Here is a 24,326-nt window from a genome sequence, read left to right as displayed (position 1 = left end):
AGGAACGAGGTGGAGGGAGTGGCTAACTAATTCTTGTCTGACTGTGGTCTGATAAACACAGAGACAGCAGGGAAACAAGGAAGGGCTGAGGGAATGCCCTGCAGGCAACTTTACAATGTAATAAGATTAAATAAATCCATGTATGGGAAACACTGGATTACTGTATGAAGCACATGCAAATTCCTGTGGTCGTCTCTCTCTCTGGGAGGGGCTTGGGACAGAGGCATGAGCTGTAGGAGGAGGGTGTATTTTCAAATTCTACTTTTTTTTTTTTGTCCTTCTCCAGATTTCTGCCTACCCCTGCTTTAATGGATGAACAGGTGAAATAGTTAGCTAATGGTAATTAATGGTTGAAATCATTAGCTAAAATTAATGGGTAAATGGTCCAAATAGTTAGCACTCAGTAGTGGATAAATAAATGGTCGAAATTGCTAGAATTAATCTGTGGACTGTTGAAATAATGAGCTGAATTGAACTGATAAATGGTCAGACACAAAAAAAGGTTGGAAACCACTATTTTAGAGCACTATCAGCCGTAGCTCGCCTTCTTTCCATCAGCTGACAGTGGCTCTGCTAGCTGTCGGCCCTCACTGCCGTTTTACAGAAACACCACATGAGAGTGTATCTAGTGCAAGACTCACCAGGGAGACCAGGGAGAGGCTGACATCCATCGAGCCTGTCAGTGGAGGAATATAAGACATGAAGCCCAGAGAGAAAAGACAATACCCAGTTGGATCTTGGCCTCATGATAAGTTACCTTGCATGGCAGTCATTACACCATCAGAATTAAATGATAAGGTTCCAATTACCTGCTAATTTAAACCACAGGTCAAATTCGAGTAGTAAGGGATGATGGAGCCTGCCGCCAAGGATTTCATGTTGTAATACCTTTCTGCGGGTAAAAAAGGAAATTGAGGAAATCTTGCAGATTAAAATAGGGTAGTGTAAATGACCTGCCTCCATGAAAAAGCTCCTTATCTATGTCACGTTAAATCTATAATGCATTCTCGCTCCTTCTCACTGCTGTGACAAATGAAAATCTCATCTACAGAACACTTGAATTGACCAACACACTCATTTACCACACATGAAAGCTTATTATTAAGGCTTATCAATCACCAAACAATGTAAAGGTGAATCCATATGGCCTACATTGTCCTCAACCCAACGGTAGGGGGTCTCGTCCTCTAATTAATCCTTCTTGTCCCTCTGCTAAACACTGGATCAGTTTGCAGGACTGCTGCATTATTCATCATAGCCGTGGGTGAGAGAGGAAGTCTGTGGTCTGGAGTCACCTTACTCTGGGCAGAGCAGCAAAGCGAAAGAGATGGAGAAGGATGAGAGGGAGCAATGAAAGTAATGGAAGAGGAGAGAGATACGAGAGGAGGAGGGGTGATGAAAAGGGGAAAGGAAAAGAAATAAGGTGAGAGATTCAAAAGAAGGGTGAGATCAAATGGTCGATGTGGTTCAAGGCGAAGGGAACTGCTAAAAGACCACATCCGCATGAGAAATCACAGGAGGGTCAGAGGCTTGTAGCCAGGAAGTCCGCGTCCAGACTTCGGTTCTCTGCTTCTGCTGACAAACCGATCATAAAACCACACGGACGTTTTTTTAGCCGTGTATGCATTTTTGACAGAACACCCAATGATAAGTTGACAACAACACATTTCCCCCTTATTCTTTTTATTGTTGATCGCGCTTATGTCTTCAGAACAAACCCCTTTCCCGACCTCAAAATACTTCTGTCTCCCCGTCTCTCCCATTAAATACACACCTTGTCCCCCCCCCCAAATACAACGGTCATGTCATGTACCATTGGTTCATACAGAAACACACAAGTGAAATCAACTGTGCTCTCAGGGCAGTCGCCGCCGCCCAGAGAGCAGTTCATAAAAAGCTTTGGAATGGTAAAAGTACAATGCACTCACACAGTCATGGCTGCTGGAAAACACAGCGGTTGAAATAAACGATGCAGATTGCGGTACTTTGAAATTAACTGAATGAAATACAAAGCAGAAAATGGATTCATTCATGCTTTGACAGACCTGTTTTACTCGGAGCTCTGGAATGAACACTCAGGGAGACTCAGTTCATACTCTGTTGTTAGAAGTTCTGGCAATAAACTCACAAAATGGTCATTTACAGCACATTCACCTTCGTGGTTATGTAGTGGTTACTTACTGTACGTCTTTACTCTCGGCAAACATATAGTATATTATTCACATAGTATTCACATAACATAATATACATCTGTATGTACACATTCCTTCCACCCTCAAGAAAAAGTGTCCAGGCACTTCCTCCAGTGATCCTGGGTCAGATCGCTGACTACACTGTAGCTACCTCATTCTTCATCCTCATCAAAAAAAACAAGCTGCTCTATCAGTGAACCTGTGGGAGCCTGGTGATGTTGGTACATTGTAAGATTCCTCACATATTCTGGTGCTCCCACCTGAACCAGACTGTGAGCTGCGAACTACAGCAGCAGAGTTCGCCTAGCTGCCATTTCTCAGTTTCTGTGGGTTTCAAGGTGTCTCTCCTTGTTTATTAGGGCAGGTCCTGGAGTGATACCTTTACCGCCCTCCATAAAAACCTGCACTTAAAAGGAGTTCCAGGAGATATGGTGGAGCATAACATATTTTAAAGGGCAATATGGAGCGTAGAATACATATTTTCTTGCTTCTGGAGCAACATGTTAAAAAATACAAAGAGATTTGCTTCCTGGGTCATTTTTAGAGGCTGACTCAGATCATTATGTGTATCACGCATGCCAGCCTGCCTGGGTTTCTTCAAATGATGCAGGATTAACAGTTCCAGTGGTCTCCAGGCATTGGCTGGTAGGTGAAAAATAGTGGATTTTGTTTGTCCATCAGGTCAGTGAAGGCCAAACAGCAGGGTCTGTGGGCAACTTTTTCGTACTATTTCTCCTGTTTAACATACCATTTTTATTTTAAAGGGGACCCATTATGCTTTTCCTCATTTTCTGATTTATATTATGTCACAGTGTTGGATGTTCTTATTAAATGTGGCCAAATTTCAAATAATGAAGTAAACATAAGTAAAAGTAATCCCTGTGAGCAACACATCAAACTTCAGACCGTTCTGAATTCGCTGTTTCAAACATTTTTCCTATTTTAACTACAAGATAACGTTAGATCATGACAATTTCTGTATATGGACATCTGCTCCAGGCACGCTACAGCAAGTGCCCACACTGCTACATGTAGCTTCATGCTAATGTCTGCCAAACACGAAATCTTGGTTGCCGATGTTAGTAATTTCGACCCAAGTTCAAATTATATTCCTGCTGGAGCATGTCCGGTTGTAAAGATTTTGGTTTAGAGGTATTTATAGGTGATTTTCTAACAGTAGAAAGTGCTGCTGTACCATTACATTCATCCTCCTGACAGCAATGGCGGTGCAGGACTCCAGGAAGTGTGCCAGACTTTGACGCTAATATGACAAACAATTTTTCCCATTGAGTTACATTTGAAGAGAGAGACATTTGTAAGTCATTTAATAAAAAATTTTGAGCATCACAACCCCCCAAAAATGACTCATTTGACTATCCGGATCTGATCCATTCAGTTCAATGACATTTGGAAAGTATAGAAGAGTTGCACGATTAATCATTTTACCCCCATTCAAGTTAGCGAAGGGCTAAGGCAGAAGTTTTTCGCTTGACACACAAAAGTCTGTAGTGCACCTGCACTATGGCCCAATGATGCAGAAGAAAGAGTTAATGTTCCACCCAGGAAGTCAAACTTTTTGGCGCCACTGACCAACTTTCATAGGAATGAATGGGGCCCTGGCTCCAATACTGTATCCCGTTCTCGTTATACATCCATGGCAGAGATACCAAGACCTGGAAACGCACTGACCAATCAGAGCAGACTGTGTTTTTTTGGGAGGGGGGCAAAAAAGGTCAGGCACTAAAGCTAAATGTCTCAGGCAGAGGGTGAATACAGGTGTTCCAGTACAGACAGTATGAAGAGTTCCAGTAGAAACTCAAATCACAAGTATAAACCTGAAAATGAGTATAATAGGTCCCCTTTAAGATACTAAAAATGACCACCATTGTGAAAACAAGTAGATTTTTTTCCTTCTGCACAATGTTAATGCCCTTTTATATTCATATATATTTACTTTATTTATTTTACACCACTTGGAACAACAACTAATATTCATGTCAAAATTGTCAAAATGAGCCCCCTACCTGAAAGGGTTGTAATAAAATTCTGGTTTTAGCTTGCTGTGACAGTTTACAGTACAACCAAATGCCTCAGACAATAAAGGAGTAAAAGGTGTTACAGACTCAAACCTGTAATGCAGCACTGGTTTAGACACTTCACCACGGCATTAATGGAACATCATTTTCACACCACCACTATGGCATGTCAGTACAATTCTAACAGTTTCCTCTGCTCCTTTTTCCTTCCCGCAGGGTATAAAATACAAACAATCACTTTGGAGCGAGAACATTAGCTGATGCAGTACATACTGTATGTTTGTAGGCATATATCAAGATGAAGCAGTAGAGCAAAGTAAAGAGAGGGTTCAAGTCAGTCAATGGGATTGGCACTGTGACAGTAATGAGACAGGAATCTCCAGTGGTGGCACCAGGCCCAGTGCTGTGGTCCCTGGAAACGTCCACCTATAGCACACATGGTAATCCAGCACAAACATTATGGCAAAATACAACACGTTGCACTACTGTACAGTTTCTGCATCAATACTGCTGAGGACTGGGCTGGTCTACCCTAATGCTGTAGGTCTCTTGTTAAAACCTCTTGTTGCTGTTTGTACACCAGTATGACAACCTTTCAGATTTATTCAGTGATTAGAATAAATCTGTCCTATCATCAGAGAATAAGGCAGTTTATGGTATGGTAGATAAGTCATGCCACAACCACAGTGGACTGCTGTTGTACATAGCTCTTGAAAGAGGAGAAAATGCTTCCACGTTAATTCTGCTGTAACTCTGGAAATTCATCCAGCCCCCTCGCTGTTTGAATGAAACGATGAAACACAGCCAAGGTGACTCTTCTTCAGAACAGACAGGTCCATTTTGTAGCTCAGAATATTGTTTTGCTGCTACAGAAACCCTTAGCACAAAAGAGCTTTAGTCCAGAGGCAAAGAGGACCAAGAAAAGCACAAAAAAATATCAAAAGAGATAAACATCACCAACAAGGAGGAAATCACAGCTGTACATTAAAGGTTAAAAGATAGAACCTCGACCATGTTTTTTTATTCTCCTCTTTTTCCTTTGCAGTCCTTTCAACGCCAAGTCCTTAGGTCCAAACATTAAAGTAGAGGGGTCACTGGGCTGCCATAAATCGAATCTCCAGCAGATGGGATACTGCAGCTGTGGTAAACACTTGGTTGCTATCTACCTTCAAAGCAGTCCAAGTACTCCAGGACAAGGTCATAGCAGAATCGATACTGGTCCTGAGGAAAAATAAAATATTCTTAATTTAAAAAGCGAAAACATGGAAATGATTGTAGACGTATTCTTGCCACTTGAACAAACATAGTTTTATGTATCTACAGACTCTCTTACCAGGGACTCCACCATGTTGGGTTTGCAGTTGCGTAGAGTTTTGACAGCATAGAAGATGTCCACCATGTTCTGGTACTGGATCATCTCAAGAAGGATATTGCAGGCACAGAAAGACCCACTGCGACCACCGCCATTACTGCAGAGGAGAAGATTTGTTTTTTCATCATTAACATCTTAAATAGATGCCTTATCTTTTTCATTTCATTTACAATTTGTTTTCATCCTTAAATGCTTTGTTTTAGACATGCTAGCAGCCTGGCTCTGGGGATGGCAATGTAGACTGTTGGCCTACCACTTTGGTCAAGGTACGTGGTAGGTATACCTACATACCTACATACGTAGGTATGTGAAATTTATGGTAAATATCTTGACAAATATTCAGTAGATTGCCATGGAAACATTGTACAGACACTCATGTTCCCCAGAGGATGACCCCTAATGACTTGAGCGTCCCCCCTGACATGTCCTCTAGCACCACCGTGAGATTCACGTTTTTGCTTTTTGATCAAAAGCAGTCAGGATGAGAGTCAGCACCTCCAAATCTGAGGCCATGGTTCTCTGCTGGAAACCGGTGGATTTCCCCCTCCGCGTTGGGGGAGAGTTACTGCCTCAAGCAAGGGGGTTCAAGTATCTCGAGTGACGTTAGAAAGGAGTGTGAGATGGATCGGCGGTTTGGTGTGGCTGCTGCGTGATGCGAGCGCTGCACTGGTCCATTGAGGTGAAGAGGGAGCTGAGCCAGAAGGCGAAGCTTTTGATTTACTGGTCCATCGACGTCCCAACCTTCACCTATGGTCATGAGCTCTGGGTTGTGACCCAAAGAATGAGATAGCGGATACAAGCCGCCGAAATGAGTTTCCTCCATGGGGTGGCTGGGCTCAGCATTAGAGATAGGGTAAGAAGCTTGGACACCTGGAAGGAGCTCGGAGTAGAGCCACTGTTTCTTTGCATCAAAAGGGGTTGGTTGAGGTGGTTCGGGCATCTGATCAGGATGCCTCCTGGGCGCTTTCCACTGGAGGTGTTTCAGGCACGTCCCACTGCTAAGAGGCCTCGGGGTAGACCCAGAACACGCAGGAGGGATTACATATCTCATCTGGCCTGGGAATGCCTTGGGGTCTCCCAGGAGGAGCTAGAAAGCATTGCTGGTGAGAGGGATGTCTGGAGTGCTTTGCTTGGCCTGCTGCCCCAGTGACTTGACCCTGGATAAGTGGATGAAAATGAATGGATGGATGTCTTGATAATTGTTGGATGGATTGCCATTCATATTCCCCTCAGAGTTTGTTGTAACAACTCTGGTGATCTCCTGACGAGTGTTAAAGTACTCAAGATTGGTCCTGATCTCAAGATCACTTTTTGAAGGTCTCAGTCTCCTCTGGGGCTCTACCACATTTGTATATGGTTTTGTCTTGTCTTGTCTTCACGACCGATCAAGACCATAAATGTGGGGCTATTACTAAATTATCTATGCAAAAAAGGAGTGTTGAAAAAAGACGGTTGAGTTGATTTCATCTCCTTAGTGTTTGTTTGTCTTGTTTGCTAATAGAAAACAAATGAAAACTCCCACACATAAAATTCACCTCTGAAACTCCAATTAACTTTAATTATTTTATCAAGACATTTTTCATGACACGGTTATACATAAACACATACTGTACTGTGTACAGTATATGGCAAAAAAGAGGCGAAAAGAGAGCAATCTTCATTTGTTTTCTGTGGGTATTTTTATGGGAGTGTGGGTCTTTCAGATCAATTCAAGGAGTGCCTTTGGTTTGCATATTCCAAATTTTATCATAAGTGTGTCATGTTGTGTGGGACTTGCACTGGTTGGGTCACTTGGTCTTGTCTTGCCTTGGTCTCAACATCTTAAAGTCTTGGTGTTGTCTCGGTCTTGAAACACTCTGGTCTTGGTCATGACTTGGTCTCGGTTTAGGTGGTCTTGACTACAACACTGCCGCTGACATCAGCATGTTAGCCTTACCATTAAGAGCATTTTAGCAGGCTGATGTTAGCATTTAGCTTAAAGCACCACTGTACAGCCTCACAGAGCCACTAGCATGGCTGTAGACTTGTGCATTTTAAATTAACTTTTGTGTTTGAAATGTGTCATGAAAAAAAAACTGCCTTGTTTTGTCCTTCATTACACGCAGTTCAATTTCACAACCTTACTTTCAGTATGATGCAGTCTCGACCTTATCATACTGCATGTTCAGCAGGGTATGTGCTGCATATTTACAGTAAATTTCAATACAAATATATCTCTGTCTGCAGCGGGAGCCTCCTAATATGTTTAAGTGGATTCTGGAAGACAATAATACAGTATAAGCAGGGCAGAATAAGTGAAATCTGATAACCCTGTTTTTGTGTTCATGCTACCTCATGAAAAACACTTGATACAGTTCATACAGCACACGCACACAATATCTTGATACAAAAATAGCGACATGAAAAAAATCTGTAAGGAAGAGAAAATTGAGAAATAACAGTGCGGTGTGGCATTTCCTCGGAAATATTGTCTTGGTCATCATAAATGAAAGGCAATATCAATAAACTAGTGGAGGACAATCCACTTCCTCTCTCCTGAGACAGACGCAGGGAAGGTGGGCATGAAAGCCTCCGCAGCGTACACAAGCAATATTAAGGTAATCAATCGTCGTCAGTGTTTTGGCAGTCCTGGATTTACTGTAGTGAGAACCATCGCATTCTGTATTAAGCCATAATTGATTTGATCTCCATAATCTCTTTCCTGGTTGTCGTGGGTAACACTGTGTGACAGCGCTGAGTGATGTGCTTTTGGATGGGGGCGGTGGGGATAAACGTGTGATGGGTTGGCAATGAGCTGGACGGCCCATTCATATTCATCAGCGGGTGTGCACTCCGGGGGCTTAGGACAACATAGGGGCATACAGCATCGCACACTGCACTACACCAAGGTGCAGCACATTAAACCACAATTTGATTTTCTACATAATAAAAATACTACCAAGGAAAAGTACTTTTCACGGCATCTCATTGCACGGAAACCAAAGAAAAAACACCACAGAGACAAGACATGACAAGTTTTATCCAGCAGAGTTGGGCTTGATTTACCATGTTTTAACATACTCCCCTCTAAGAATAAGATTTTGGTTTAATGCACTTTTAAATGTCACTCTCAAACAGCAGGAATTTCCCTGTCTGAAAGGGACCGACTGAAAATTTCTGCCTTGTCGCTGTCTCTTTTAATTTACAGTGCATGATGTGTGTCGCTAACAGACTACTCACAGGCAGTGGACAACAGTGCGTCCTTCTCCACACTCCCTCTGCCACTTGTGCACTTGAGCCAATAGGTTGAGGAAAGCCTTCTTGGAGTCGGGAACATCTCGATATGCTGACCAGCGCAGGAACTGGAACTGACACACCACCAGCTGGCCCTCTTGGAGCTTTGAATGCAACAGAAAACATTGAACACATGGAATCTGAGTGTTCTCGTACTGTGTGGGTGTGCGTGCACATGCTCCAGTGTGTCTGTGTTCTATTACATTTCCTGGTTGTTTCAGTATTTTCTGTGTGTGCCAGTTAACACCCGTGTTTGAGTGCTCCCCTGGCGGCGTGCTGGCACTCTTAGCTGTGCTCACTCAGCAGGCTGACTTTGAGATATATGAGTCTGCAGGTGGAAGCAGGGCTCGGGCTGTGTGTGAGAGGGGTCCCTGTGTGTTCATAACCTTGTCCTGTAGAATCTCACCTAATACTTAAGGACCAGTGGAGAACTGTAACTCATGCAAATTGGGCTGGCAAAGACACCAACGATGCATGGAGGAATTGCCTCAGCGGAGGTGGGATTTACACTATGTATTCTTTTTTGTACTACTCTTCTACCCACACATACATATGCTTACATTGCACTTCCTTTGACTTTTACTCGCTACTGTTGTATATCATTGTCACACATAGGAAGCATACACACTGATGCACTGAGAGAGGGGCAGTGAGAGGGAGAGCTGTGTGTTATTTCTGTGTGATTTGATTTCTCCCATGCTGTGTTAAGTTGCCCTCTCCTTGACAGTGGCGTGCACTGAGTAGAAAAAAGGTGCCACGGGTAGAGAGGGGAATGACAAGGGCAGTCGACAGAGGGGGTGAGGATACCAATCAAGAAAGGAAGTTCTGGGCGATGCATGTCGCGCTGCTTCTAATGGCAGCCAGGAAAACGCCTTGCATACAGATTTCTTCAATAATTGGTTGACAGTGATCCTGAGCAGAATGCATGCATGTGCTTATGCAAATTTGCAGGCTTAAACCATACCTGCATACACACACACACACACACACACACACACGCACAATCAACCCAGTGAAGTGTGTGAAGTCAAAATGACTGATTCATACATATGCACGCATCTGGAGAAAAGTAAGTTGAGAGAAGACCACGGTGACATCCCCTGTGCTCCCTCTACGACGACGGAGCTGTCAGTGTCTTTATTTAGCCTGTTTCGTGAGGTCTTCCTAATTCTCTACATGCCAGATACTTCTTTTAAAGAAATGTGTGATACGGTTTATGAACAAATCAAAAGAGAGTCTGCTTTGCAGCTTAAAAAGAGTATCCCATGACTGAAAATATGGCATTCATTATGATGATAAAAGTCTCCTCTTTATTATGCCAACAGGCACCTGAGAGAGGGAAGACGCCTATCTAGGTAATGACAAGAAGAAATTGAAAAAGGAAGTGACTGACCTTTATTGCATGCATGTTAATGGGCTTTTCTTGCATGTTTTCCACAGAAATTTCTTGTAATATGCATCACTCTTATGGGAACATCTTATGGAAACATGGGTGGCTCAATTTTCTGGACTGCTGAATATCAAAACCATGTCCTTTGTAGTATGCATAATACAGTCTCTGAATATGTTTCGTACTCACTGGGCTCAGTACAAATCTCCTGGCTATATTTTAGAGTGTCTTTATTTCAGAGTGTATTTATTTGACAACCCCCTCTGTCCCATGAGGCAGAGGAGTGTCATCGTGTATGCATAAGAAAGCAATATAGACAGATAACGATGCAGAGGCGCACGCTGTGTAGAAATCCAGCATCAAGTGAAGCATGCAGCCTTTTAGTTTGAGCACATACAAGAAATTATACAGAAATTCAAATCATCATCTCAAGGTTTCAGGTACACAGTATTTTAACAGCCGAGTCTATAGTACCTTGACTCTGAGGACTTGTGTCAGGTGGTTTTTAGATGCACATTACAGCTGGCAGCTCTAAATGTACTGTAGGTAAAATGTCACATCTGAATTACCGCTGAGGACAACAGCTAATGCATTTCTAATGAGGTTCAAGTTATCATTTTGTGAAATACCACCGAGAGGAACTACATGTCCTGTGCAGGCTTTTGTAGAACCACCATGACTCACCCTTGTGACATTCTTGACCCGGAACAGACGAGTGATGACATCTTCATCCGCTGACATGGACAGAAACTCCACTTCCATGGGCCCGTACTGCTGTAAACCAGGCTCTGGCCAGTACTGAACACACGGCTGCAGGTAGAGGGAGAGGTGAGAGAGAGAAAGGAGGGGAGTTGTTTTATCAGTGATTAAATGTGGCACATAGAGTCCTTTAACTCGTGAATTCTTCAGTACTTGAGGCCAAAACATGCCTTTGCTCCTAAAGCCTTGGATTATCAAAGACAGGAGAACTCTAAGAAGTTCAAATGATGAAATTAAGTAAGTATGTGTGTGTGAGGGTGTGTGCATATATGCAGTGGGGGGGTCTGCATGCATGCCCTTAAAACAAAAGAACATAATACAGTTGAAGAGACATGCAGACCCACAAGCATAATAACAACAATGACAAAAGTGTTGTTAGTATGTGCCTATGTAGGATAGGAGGTGTTAAAGTGGCATGCTGGTGTTAATAAGGAAACAGGCAGTGCGGGGACGGAGAGACGTAATGTGCTTTGAGAGATTGCAACAAGAGGGAGACAGAGTACTCTAGTGCCGCAAATGAACTCTATAACAGAGTTCATAGCAAGATCTTGCAATGAACAACTTAAAGTGGTGATAACTCAATTTTCAGGCAAGACCCAAAAGGAGCTGCAGTGCACTATGAGAAAAGAAAAGAGATGAAAAATATTTAAAGGGGAGGGGATGAAAAGTGGGATTGAATGTGGGGAGGGCAAAGATTTATTTTCAGTTTTATAACTAGACTACACAGGGTGTTACAAAGGCAAACACAGAAACCCTAAATTTCTACAAGATCATACATAATGATTCATAATTCGATATAAACTCTCGACACTGTAACCACTGTTACAAAGACTGTCAAGGCCCTTAAAGGTCATAGTAAGTGTTTACCGATTTTGATGAACATCTAAAGGTGGGATACTGTCATAATTAGCGTCAGATAGCAGATAGTCCAAAAGTCAAAAGTTATGTAAAAAAAGACAGCTGCAATCATTTTTAAAATTCTCAACATGTTTTTAACAAAATATTCTGCTTCAATCCATAATTGTTGGCGTTTGCTCCCCACTTGCAGCAAACAAAAGGAGTCACGCACCTGTAATTAAAGGGCCAGCAGTCTAACAGCAGAATGAATTACATGTATTAATTAAAGAAAGTTGTTTTAACAAAAAAAATCAATGAACTCATTTAATCTGATGATTAACTTTATGCAAGGGTTTTGTTTGAGGATTGTTTTGTTTTTTTGCTTTTTCTTTTTGTAAGCGTGATGACTTAAAATATGACAACAGACATTTGAAGCTTCATTCGAAATCTCCAGTAGAAGCTTTAAATGTAAAAAGAAATTACATCAGGTAGCGCATTATTAGTAATGTAGTAGTAGTAGTATATTGCAAGGCTCAATTTTTGGACCAGTTCTTTCAGTTTTTTACAAACACACTGTCATCTTTAGTTATTTATTTAATTCTAATTCAATGTCCTTTCTTATAAACTATCATTTAAACCGGCAATACGTAGACAAAATATGTACCCTTTAAAACCAGTAGTGCCACAGCTGCTACTTACACTCACTACATAATTATATCTCCACCAGCATTATCAAGAGACACAGACAAAAATGTTGAGGGCTGATTTTACAGCAATCTAAGGTAGACCTTGGACAAACAATTATTCATAATTTAGAGTAAGTACCTGTTTTCCAAGGCTGTGATACAATGTAATACATATTTAAAGTCTGACTACACAAAGCTTGTAAATCTTTATGCCTAAAAACCACAATCCAGATTCTGCATAAGCCTTTATCTTCCATGTCTTTCGCTTTTTGCAGGTGATTTCTATGATTCTCTAGTTATTCACACACGGATTAATTATACAGGTGTAATACAAGGCAATATGAAATTATACATAAGTACTTCAAATTGCCCTTGTAAGAGTTGATAATGAGATACTGATGAAAGCTGCTGCCTAAGGGACTGAACACATGCCGCGGTTTTTGCGCACTCGAATTAATTGTTGTCAATGAGGACACGTAGAAGTCAGAGCGATGCCAATGCTGCACCCAAGCCTTCCTAAGCACCAGTTTTTCAGGGCGAGACGGCTGCACCCTCAGATTAACAAAGTTCAACTTTTGGAATGTAATATTGTGTACCTTATGACAAATGAAAAGGACCAACCAATCAAATCCGGCATTTTTTTCCTTTTCTTCTGTAAATATAAGTCTTTGGTAAATGTGGAGTTGATCATATTAGTGCAGGGTTGCTCAGAGCTTTACATCTGTTTCAAAGACATTTATGGCCTAATACACACTTAAAATGCCTGGAAGAAGATAATTTGCAAACTCTGGATTTCTGGTGTATAGGCCATGATACAGTGCTGGTTGTGGTCACTTAGCAACATCAAGCACAACCTGCCTTGCGCCCATGAAAGTTGGCACAGAGTAGGCACATGAGTGGCACCCAGACGCCCGACCTCACGTTTTCCAGGTGGTAAAAGTCACGGCATGTATCCTGGCCCTAATGCTCAGTGCCATAATGTCTGATCTCAGTGCAGCATTTGACGCTAATGGATTAAAATATTGTTAGTAAGATGTTAAAGTGTCTCCATGACTGTCCATGATTGGTTTTGTTTGTCCATCACCATGTTTTTTGTGTCTTTCTTCCTCACAGCCAGTGTCCCTGTGTGGTGTACCACAAGGGTCCATTTTGGGACCAATCTTATTCTCACCTTTCCTTCAGCTATATTCTTAGACAGCATGACATTTCTCATTTCTTTCCATTATTATGCCGAAGATATCAAGTCATACCTGTCCCAACGTTGTTGAATTATTCAGCAGCATGACTGTTTTTCTGCCATTACCGACTGGATGTCTGCCAATCTCCCTCAGCTTAACTCCCAACAAAATGGAGATCTTAATTATTGGCTGAACACGTCTGTAGTCGAGTTGTGCCAGCTTTTGGCTCTTTAACAGACTATGTTGTTCCTTCTGCTAAAAATCTGTGACTTACATATAATCAGTCTGGAGCCCCATATTACTGCTGTAGGCTTGTTAAGTCCTGTTTCCCCCACCTGAGAAATATCTTGAGAACTGAAACATTCCTTTTTTTTAAATGACATTCAGGTTTTTTTTTTACACACTTTCATTTCATTCATGTTTAATTATTTAATGATCTGTTCATCTGTCATAATCAGAAAATTGCAGGATAGCTGAAATTGCTCAACGGTTTCCTACCAGACTCAAACTCTGAGATATGATTATATTCCTATGTCAGAATAGACTTCAGGATCTGTATCCGACTTTTTCTCTTCAGTGTGATTATCTTGATTATCTGGTAGAGCTCTTAAAGCTACATTTGGTACGGGTGGGTGAAATAGTCCTAAATTAATATCACAATATTTCAGGGTATTTTTGCGATTTCACAATATGTCAAATAAGTAAAAAATATTTTAAGGAAAAAAAGCAACAAAAGAAATGATTAAGTTTACATGTCATCCTACCAGTCTGCCGTCAAATATTCAGTAAAAAATAAAATTATGTCTTAGTTTGTAAACAACGACAGTAACTCAGATTGTGAGATTCAGATTCTGTATACAGTATCAATTGTACAACAACAACAAAAAATACCACAAATTACACATTTAAACTGCTCCAAAATCCAAAGCATGTACCCTGAGATCTATATATGTATTTAAATTAATAGGTGATTTCCTTTTCTTTTAGCAAAATCCTAAATGATTGTGTTGTTTTTTTCCACCTGGACCTTTATGCTCTGCCATTTCTCCTCTAATCATCACGCTGTGACAGGCTGTTATGCTGCCATAACTATTGGACATTCTCATATATGTAGTTTTTTGTCGAGCTGCAAGCGTGACATAGGTTTACATTACCATGTTACATGACAAAATGACTTGACGACACTGACTCCTGACGCACAGCAAGAGAGGAGAGGGAGAGAGGCTGTGCTGCTGCCAGAGGCGCCGCTGAGTGAGTTCCCTCTGAGCTGTAAGTTGCTAAAAGAGCTTGAGAAGTCTACCCTGGAAATCCAAAGTTCTCGCTAAAGCACAATTTGAATTTGCTCAGCGAGTCACTCTGGCAATCAGTAATGATGCTCATTACCAATGCCCTTGGAGCTGAGCTGCACCAATCACATCGGTGTATCTGATATAGGCGGGTCAGAGGCGAGCTAAACAGATGATGACAGTGCTGTGACGACGAAGTCCGGAATCAGTCAGTAAACATTGCAAGATGGCTACGGATGAACACCAGTTATTTGAAACAGCTTTGGCCGCTACAATGAACGAGTTAGACTTGGCTTTTTCTCGAAAAGAGGAACAGAAGACGGCGCTCGAATCTTTCCTTTGCAAGAAGGATGTTTTTGCTGTTTTGCCGACCGGATACAACAAGAGTCTAATCTACCAGTTAGCCCCACTGGTAGCGCTCTGGATACGTCACCCTGTGTATTGTTCTGATTGGTCGTAGTGTTATCCAATTGCGTGCAGTGATATTTTCAAATGCATGCTTGGTGCCGCCCCTCGAGTTGGGCCATTTGCATGACTCATAGCCAGACCCTAAATCTTTCTAGATTTGGGTCTGGATTTCCAGGCTATGAGAAGTCCGGGGCTGTTCATAAAACATCCAGGACGCCACAGTTTATTCCACACTACTGAAGCTGCTTCTCTATTTGGAACTACAGTGGAGTCGATAATAATTTTGCTCTCAGCCATGCTTGTCACTACCATGCGTAACAGTATGGTGTCAACAAGTCGAAATATCAGTATCAGTAATGTGAATAATTAAGTATCATACAGAATTTTTCATATGATATCAAGTAACAGCATCTCAATTCATATTTAAGCAGTGCTGCCTAGTTTGACCGTCTGACCACAGTTTACAAGCAGTGACTGACACGATTGACAGCTGCATTAGAAACTCCTCCACTCTGATTGGTTGTTTTCATTCAAGTGTGATAATGTCATTAAAGCACTAGGAGAAGGCAGAAGAATAAGTTTTTATTTTACAGATAATCTGCCCCATGTAAACTGTGGATATAGTGCCAATCCCAGCAAAAACAAGAGGAAGTTATTTTTTATAAAAGCTGGCAACCACAGCTTTTAGTCCTTGTTTATGAGTTTAAGCATTGTCATTTGAGCTACAACAATATGTGATAGCTTACCATCAGGAAGTGAAATTCAACTTATAGCCCCTGGGCCAAATCTGGCCTCCGTATCAACCATTTTTAATACCCAATTAAAATAAGTTGAGTCGCACTGGAAATTTTTTGTACTTTGAATACAAATAAGGCATCAGAATGCATAAAAAAGCAGCAAAATAAAGCTTGTTTATAGAGAGGTCCAGACTAATTATTCATTTATTAATTGTTAATGTTTGTTTTTAAATTGGCCCCTGGCCTCCTGTCATTTTGCAAAACTGGCCCTGGGCAACGCAAGTTGAGCATCCCTGCCACAGGGGCCAGGCAAGCAAAGACTTTAACAATCTTTAAAATACCCTGTGAATGAATTTAGGACATACTTTTGTTTGTTTCACGTTCCATTGTGTTGTTAATTTTTGAACTTGAATCTTGTGTTGTGCTTCCACTCGTTATCACTATTACTCATTGTTACTGTTATTGCAAGTGTTAACGAAAGAAACGGATATATTGCGGTACAGAAAAAGACATATGCTCATGAGGAAAAGTGGGACGCCAACAAAAAGAACCCTGAGATGTGGCTGGAGGGTAATACAAGCCTATTCTTTAGAGATGTAACTTGAGGAGGGGAAGGAAAAACTGGGGCGGGTGTTATCTAGTCATGCCTTGAGATCAATGTGGTCAGGGATCAAAGCCCAACAAAATGGCATGAAGGAACTAATCCCAAGCACAGTGAGATACAGAAACAGCGAAGGCAGGGTATGTCAGGAAAAGTCTCGAGTAAAGTTCAGATAACCTCGAAAGTGCTGAAAGTAAAAACTTGCACAGCAAACAGCGGATCTGGTGTGAGTGAACTCAAACATTTTTCTACGTCTCTTTTTCTTTATGGTGTCAACAAATCGATGGCAATAAAACAGTATATAACACTTTGACCTTACCCAGGCAGAGTTTGACTGGTTGAGTTGGTTGAGCATGACCACGGCTGTGCAGCCGTAGTCGAAGACCAGCCTCCAAAAATCAGCCGTGGTACCAGGCAGAGGGTGAGGGGTCACAATAAAAGCAGCCTGCCGATGGAAGCTGTCGGCGAGAGCGGCGTTGATGTAATTGTTGCTCTCCCCTTCTGTTGTAACCAAGAAGGCAAGGGCGCGATCAGGTGGCAGAACATCCATGCTGCGGTTCTTCTCTCGGTTTCTGGGCAACAGAGCAATGCTGCACTCTTCCACATCCAGGTGGGGAGTTACAGAGTTAAGCGTCTGTAAATCGAAATGTTAAAGAGGTGAGACAAGCGCAATGAGAGCGTGACATGACAGTGTAGAGAATTAGAAAGATGGAAGGTGTGAGGAACAGGGAGAGATAAGCCAAGGATTCATAGAAGGAGAGAGAAGAAGAAGTGAATCAGACAAGAGGGAGGACTGGGACTCAGAGAACGCCAAGAATCCAATAATGTTAATTGAAAGAATCTTTAATACTCAGAACACTCGGTTGACAAACTGATTTAAAATAATAAAGGATTAATTAGGCTGGCTGCATTATAAAAGAAAATGTAATGAAGTTAAAACAACTCAAGGGGAGGTATTGAACATCAATTTTCTTTGATGAACTCTCTGTTTATTTAGCCGTAATGACATTTGACAACGTGAAAAAGTATTCGGATCATTAATACACAGCATCAATAATAGATCTGTGACTTGCTGATGTCAGTACTACCGGTTGGCTGTTTGCAGTCTGCAGGATGACAGAGTAAAAAGGCAAACAGAAAGCTCATTGGGCGATGGGGAGGCTTTCACCAACAATGTCAGATGGATAAGTTTACAAGATCAAAGCCAGGCATGTAACATTTTCCTTTATGAAGAACTAACAGCTTGTAATCAGAGCATCGCTCCACCTACAGTACAATTCCCCAATTGTAAGCAATACATTCATCATAAATCCTATAAAGAGTATAAGATAAAACAGTATAGAATTAAAAGGGGGGAGCATGAGCCTTTTCCAGTATTACTTTGAAATGCTAAACCTGGAATCAATGCGGCTGCTGCGTGAGCTCTGCAGCAGGGTGGGGAGTTGGGGGGTGAGTCAGGTAAAGCATGTGGGAACACAGCTGGCTCTCTTCTCTCCTAATCAGCATCTAATAAAATGTTCTGAGACCACATTCCTACAAACCGGGCAGAGGATTTCAATGACAGTCACGCAGAATCAAAAGTGAAAGGGAACAAACATCATACACAGATACACACACACATTTATGGATGTATACATGACAGAGACACATACACACACATACACACGCACATCCATTAGCTCATTCCTTTCTGCACTTTCTGTGTCGACTTGCAAATGTCTGCTGTAAAGTGCTTTTCCACGACAGAGAAGATATTGTCATCTGTTTATGTAACTGTGTGAACACCAAGTTGATAACCGAGCATATCTAGTGTACACAACAGAATACATGCAAAACATATATACAAATATAATACTCTCATAACTGTATACTATGGATCATTAGTTGATGATGGCTGTCATTAATCGATCACTGAGAACAAAAAGTCCACCTACTCCACCTCTTTCTGTAAGACCCAGACACACCAAACCGGCTTCAAAGAACTAGTGGCAACAAAAGCCGACTGTTGTGGTGTCTCCCATCACCTGTGTCTCGGCCAAAATGTTGCACCTGAACACACCGCAAAGACTACAGCCAATGGCCAACCAGCACATAAGTTCTGTGCCTGCATGAGAGGAAATAAGTCTCCACACCAGCAGACAGCAATAGTCTGTATTCGTCATTCAAAAATGGAAACCAGAAGACATTTTTGATGCTAGTTAGCCAATTAGCTCAGTAACAACACAGTCCAAAGTTGAAGGAACAAAGCATATCATACTGTGGGCCATTGAACAATAACACAAACCATCAGGAAACATTTCTGCTAAAGAGCTCAAAGGCTGAAGAAAAATAATCTTCTGTAGCAAGTTTGTTTTGGTCTCACTTCCTTTCGACTTTAGCTGTTTGTTTACTTTCCTCACTTCCATTTCGCTTTTTTTTTTTTTTACTATTTCTGGGATTATTTTTTGGGCTTTATTAGAGAGGACAACTTTCATGCGAAGGGGGGAGAGAGAGAGAGTGGAGATGACTTGCAGCAAAAGGCCGCTGAATAGAATCGAGCCTGTGGCCACCTCGGCAAGAACAGACCCTTGTACATGGGGCACCTGTTCTACCAGGTGTGCTACTGGGTGCCCCATCATTTTCGTTTCTCTTCTCATGCACTGAGTTAAACTGCCAGTCAGAGTGATTTAATTCACCGACAGGGTCCACTATTTCTGACGTGGAATCAACATGCTAAATCGGGTGAAAAAAAGCCAACAAGGGCCAACAAAGGCCGACAAGGGCCAATGGTGCGGGACAACCACAAAGACCAGGGCTACAGACACTCACCAACAAGTGTCAAGGCCTTTACTCTCTCTCTCTCAAACACACACACACACACACACACACACACACACTCACAGACACACACTTCCTTGGAGATCACACTTCGCTCAGTTTTAATTGTCTCATTGCGTCAGTCTTTAGTAGCTGTGCTGCTGTAATGCATGAAGCTGGCCGCTGGGTCCGGATCATAGTATTTATTGTACTCCATAAGTGCTTGTGCTACATTGTTGTTAGTAGTAAGTAACAGTAGAAGTAAAAGTAGCCCACTACTAGGTTTCATTAACTTAAATCATTATAAATGCAAATTACAGTGTGTGGGCTGTGTGATTCAGAATAAGTGTTTGCATGTTTCAGCTTTTAATGGCTGCATATTTTAACTAGCTAAATATGTGCTTAGAAAACTGATGAGGGTCATGATGTTTCCATCCGGCTAAAAACCAACCTGAAACTCCTCCCGTAGCTGAGAGGAATTACTCTGGGAATCCACTCGCAGCATCTCCTTGTAAGTGACGGCAAACTCGTTCACCAAAATTGCCGTCTCTCCACACAGACAGGCCTCCAAAATGGCATCATGGATAAAGATATACTGCTCCTGAAAGGACGAAAGGTAACATTATTAAGTGCTGTGTAAGTGCACATGTGTGGGCATGCGTGTGCACTCTAGTGGGTGTCAGATAACACATGAGGGAGTGTTGCAAACAGCTAAACCGACATTACAAAGCACGGCGGGTTAAGACAGAACATACCTTATGTAAATGTGAATAAATAATCAAACAATAAAAAGAATGGCGGAGATTTCTCATAACCTTGTTCTGAATTAAACATGTGCTATAATGTTGGTGGTGTATGAAAGCTGTTAGAGAATAAATAAATATTTCCGAGTAAACAAACACATGCCTTGTGCATTTAATTAGAGAACCCCTGCACAAAACTACAAATGTAATAAACAGCTAAGTCAATGTCGGATTTACATAATAAGGGGTGAATATGCAAATTATCTGCACATCTAAAGAACAGCACGTGCCTACGCAGCACACTGAAAGACAATACAAGTCTTTTCTCTAAACTATTGCAATGACCTTTACATGAGTCCCAGAGGGGGAGTATGATAATACACCTCCCCCCCTCGCTATTTGAATTTCCAAACAACAGGAGGGAAAAACAAATGTTTAAAAATCCGTCTCTCCAGAAGTTCCAGTGGAGAAATGTTACCATATTATGACCAGTGATGTAACCCCCGGAATATGTGCGAGACAAATTAGAGATAACAGACTTAAATTTGAATGTGAAGTGGTTTCCCGGCTGTGCAGTTAGCCTGACCTCTGTCTGGATCATGTTGATGCGTCGAGAGCAGAGGGTTTTGACACAGTTGTAGATATCCACCACGCCTTCACACTCGGCCATGTCCAACATGACATCCAGCACGATGTAGCAGCCGGTACGGCCCGCCCCCACACTGGCACACAAAGGACATCTTTCATGAGGAACAGTGTACAGTCTTAAAGCATTTAATCACCAGACTATCAAGTTGGTAAAAATGTAGAAATGTACTCGGTGTGCAGTGTGTCTCTTCAGGTGCAGAAATTGTTACACTACATGATTTAAAAGAGAATGGGAGAGTCTTGAAGGACAGCTACAACATACAAGACAAGAGTCACGTGCACACTAGCAGTTGACTGACGCAGCCAGGTTATACTGCGCTATCTGCCACTGTCCTGGCTATTACTACACCATTATCTTTTAATGTGTGTTAAGCTAGTGTTACATTCTATAATGAAATTACTGGAAATTTAGTTTGGTAGCTTTTACCACATTATGTTTTGTTTCTACCTTCTTCAACTGACACTCCTGTGACGTATTTTTAACCTTACTATAATGACGAAAACTGTTTGTGTGTCTGTTCAACGTTTTTCTCCTCAATCCATGTGAAATTTGGCACAGTGGTAGAGGGTCACGGGAGGATGCAAATGAAGCAATATTACATCAATTGGCCAAAGGGGGGCGCCATAGCAACCAATTGAAATTGCAAACTTTGAATGGGCATATCTCATGCCCCGTATGTCGTAGAGACATGAAACTTTGCACAGAGATGCCTCTCCTCATGAGGAACAAATTTGCCTCAAGAACCCATAACTTCTGGTTATATAGATTTTCTGCCAATTTGAATTTTTTGAAAAACACTTAAATCAATCTCTTCCTAGGAAGTTTGACCGATCTGCATGAAACTTGGTGAACATAATCTAGGGAGCAATGTCTAAAGCTCCCTCTTGGCAAAAGTTGGAAAACTTACTAAAACTGAGCTTCTATAAGGCAATGAATATTGCGGAGGGCGTGACTCATCACATAAAGGTGTATAACATCTCAAGGGTTTCACCGATCACCACGCAACTTTGTAGGCATATGACCACACATAATCTGAGGGGACCCCTCCATTATTGACCCCATCAAACAAAATGGGGGTGCTAGAGAGCTATTTTCTTACCTAGGCTTAACGGCCATATCGATTTTTACTAAACTTTAGATATAGATATGTGTATGTGTATGTAGATATGTAGAACCGGACGCCTCAAGGTGACTGGAGAAATTTAACTCTAATTGGCAACTGGGTGGCACTATAACAACTATAAAATGCAACCGATCGCTGTGGCTCCCCCTATGGCTGAATGTCTTGTTTTTTTTCTTCTAATATTTGGTATGACTAAGTCATGGTATGGTATGCTGTACATAATCACGGAACCTGTCAGTGTGTCATTCTGTCAGTCAGTCATTCTGTCTGTCCCACGTTTTTCTACTTACTGACGTGGTCAATCTATGTGAAACTGCACATAGGCATTGAGGATTGGCATAGGTAGAAGGTGACAAAGCTACCAATGGGTATGGACAAGCTCTGAGTTAATGGAAGCTTTGCTGTGCCACCAGCAAGAGAAAATCCAGAACACTGTGTGATAGTAAAAAAGTAAAAAAGCTACATTATGAATTAAAGGGCTCATCACATGAGGTTTTCAAAATCTAAATAAATAAAAATCCAGTTTGCATGAATATCCATGAGGGGTGCAAAGTCAGATTTTTAAGTGTAGTCCAGTCTTTATTAATCTTCTATTTAGCATCTGAGTTGTTTGTCTTCTAACCAACATCATTGTATTGAGGGTTTCCATACAAATTGAGCACACATTTTTAACAGAATTTTCAAAAAATCAGCAAAAGAAAATGCAAATTTATGCATTTTTCAATCCTCTACGGTTAATGCTAATATTGGATGTTGGTTCATGGAGTTATGCAGTAGCTAGTGCTAATTCTCAAGACAGGTGCCACTGCAAGAGAGTGCAAGGAGATGATGTAACAAGAAGAGCACTAGGAAGGAAAACAATGGATGTATGATAATGCAGAACAAACTGGACAATCGAAATCTGAAAAACTGGAGGAGTTCTGGTAACAGCGCTTCAGGCATAAGAGTGTTAAAAGCCACCAAGAGACGATGAAGAAAGCTTGCAGTGGCCTATGGAATGATGGAATAAGGTATTTTGTGTAAAAGAGAATAGCGATATAAGCAACAGGTTGTTTAAAAACCCTTACCCTTACCCTAGTTTGAGTTTAGTTATTGCGTTTCAATTGGCCTTGATAGCAGGGCTAACGAAGAGTAGCCTACTGAATGGCTACTCAATCTCAATTGATCACATGACCCTCATTCTGCACACTGTAGTGGTCCCGAGCCTCCCAACAGAGAATACTAACTTTTACTAATACAACTTATCATACTAAAAAAAGTAATTGTGATAACACTCATATTTACAATAAAAGTTACTGTTGGTTTGCTTTTATAATGCTGCAGGTTACAGCGGCTGCTTAGCGTCATGCTACCTGCAGTGGACCACCACAGGGCCAGCGTCAGGAGGCGTAGAGGCTTTCACTCTTCGTATAAAGGCCAACAGTCCAGTGGCGTGATAGGGCACCCCGTGCTCAGGCCAGGATGTAAAGTGGAACTGACGCACCTCATGCTTGGTTGAATATCCTCTCTGTCAACAGAAACACATGACACATTAGCATTACATGTTAGAAAATAACATTTTTATGGCTTCTTAACCGTAGTAGCCTACAGGCCCTTAATTCATCCAAGGCGTGCTCCCATCCATTCAGAGACATCCGTGATAGATGTGACAGATTTTTCGGTTCAGTGTGAGGACAACCAGGACATTATTTACGTGGGGTGTTAGGTCTTCTAGGACAGTTAGGCCTCTGGGCGTCACATGCTAGTAGCAGCCGCAGTGTGACAGACACGCGAAAAGGAATTACTGAGGCTCTCGGAGCTCAGGGAGGGCTGGGAGGTTTCTCCTCTCTACTGGGAGGCTGCTGCAGTCACACAGCAATTTCTTCCTCTGTACAGAGATGACAAAGTAAAGCGACGCAAAGCAAAGATTTGTTGAAGACAGAAATCCCCCCTAAAAAAAAGAAAGGGAGGAAAAGAGCTATGAAAAACAAGCTGTCACCAGCTCCCAAATTCATGCCGATTTGAATAAGCAGCAGCGTGTGCCCATGGAGAGCGAATGTGACAGTGTGATGATAATGCTGTGTTTGTGCCACTGTCACTCCAGCGTTGCTCTGAGCCCCTCCAATGAGAGATCCCCTGAGAGATTGACAGGATGGAGGCCATCAGGGGCACAACACTGTAACAGCTATGTTGGAAAGATGGCAGGGGCATTCACATAGCTACTGGTGTTAATTCCTCTCAATTTAACATGTGGCCCTCATACCCATCAGCAGTAAGTCCT

At 41.8% G+C, this 24,326-nt stretch overlaps 1 protein-coding gene across 4 annotated transcripts in view; it reads right to left on the bottom strand.

Moving 5' to 3' along the window:
- Window positions 1–1,666: 1,666 nt before the first annotated feature.
- ptprub (protein tyrosine phosphatase receptor type Ub) overlaps window positions 1,667–24,326 on the bottom strand; it is a 215,832-nt gene continuing 193,172 nt past the window's right edge. For all 4 annotated transcript variants that reach the window (XM_078171863.1, XM_033640425.2, XM_078171864.1 and 1 more), the window contains 8 exons: window positions 23,419–23,573; window positions 20,881–21,016; window positions 20,003–20,152; window positions 17,075–17,389; window positions 10,948–11,073; window positions 8,820–8,977; window positions 5,562–5,697; window positions 1,667–5,449 (listed from right to left, as the gene is read on the bottom strand). In XM_078171863.1, coding sequence (XP_078027989.1) covers window positions 5,387–5,449; window positions 5,562–5,697; window positions 8,820–8,977; window positions 10,948–11,073; window positions 17,075–17,389; window positions 20,003–20,152; window positions 20,881–21,016; window positions 23,419–23,573 — 1,239 coding nt within the window. In that variant the 3' untranslated portion in view covers window positions 1,667–5,386. The remainder of the gene's footprint in view (window positions 5,450–5,561; window positions 5,698–8,819; window positions 8,978–10,947; window positions 11,074–17,074; window positions 17,390–20,002; window positions 20,153–20,880; window positions 21,017–23,418; window positions 23,574–24,326) is intronic.

This window comes from Epinephelus lanceolatus, chromosome 10 (genome assembly GCF_041903045.1).
Source record: "Epinephelus lanceolatus isolate andai-2023 chromosome 10, ASM4190304v1, whole genome shotgun sequence".
Classification (NCBI taxonomy): domain Eukaryota; kingdom Metazoa; phylum Chordata; class Actinopteri; order Perciformes; family Serranidae; genus Epinephelus; species Epinephelus lanceolatus.
Note: the sequence above shows the minus strand (reverse complement) of the source record. Positions and strands in the feature narration are given on the sequence as shown.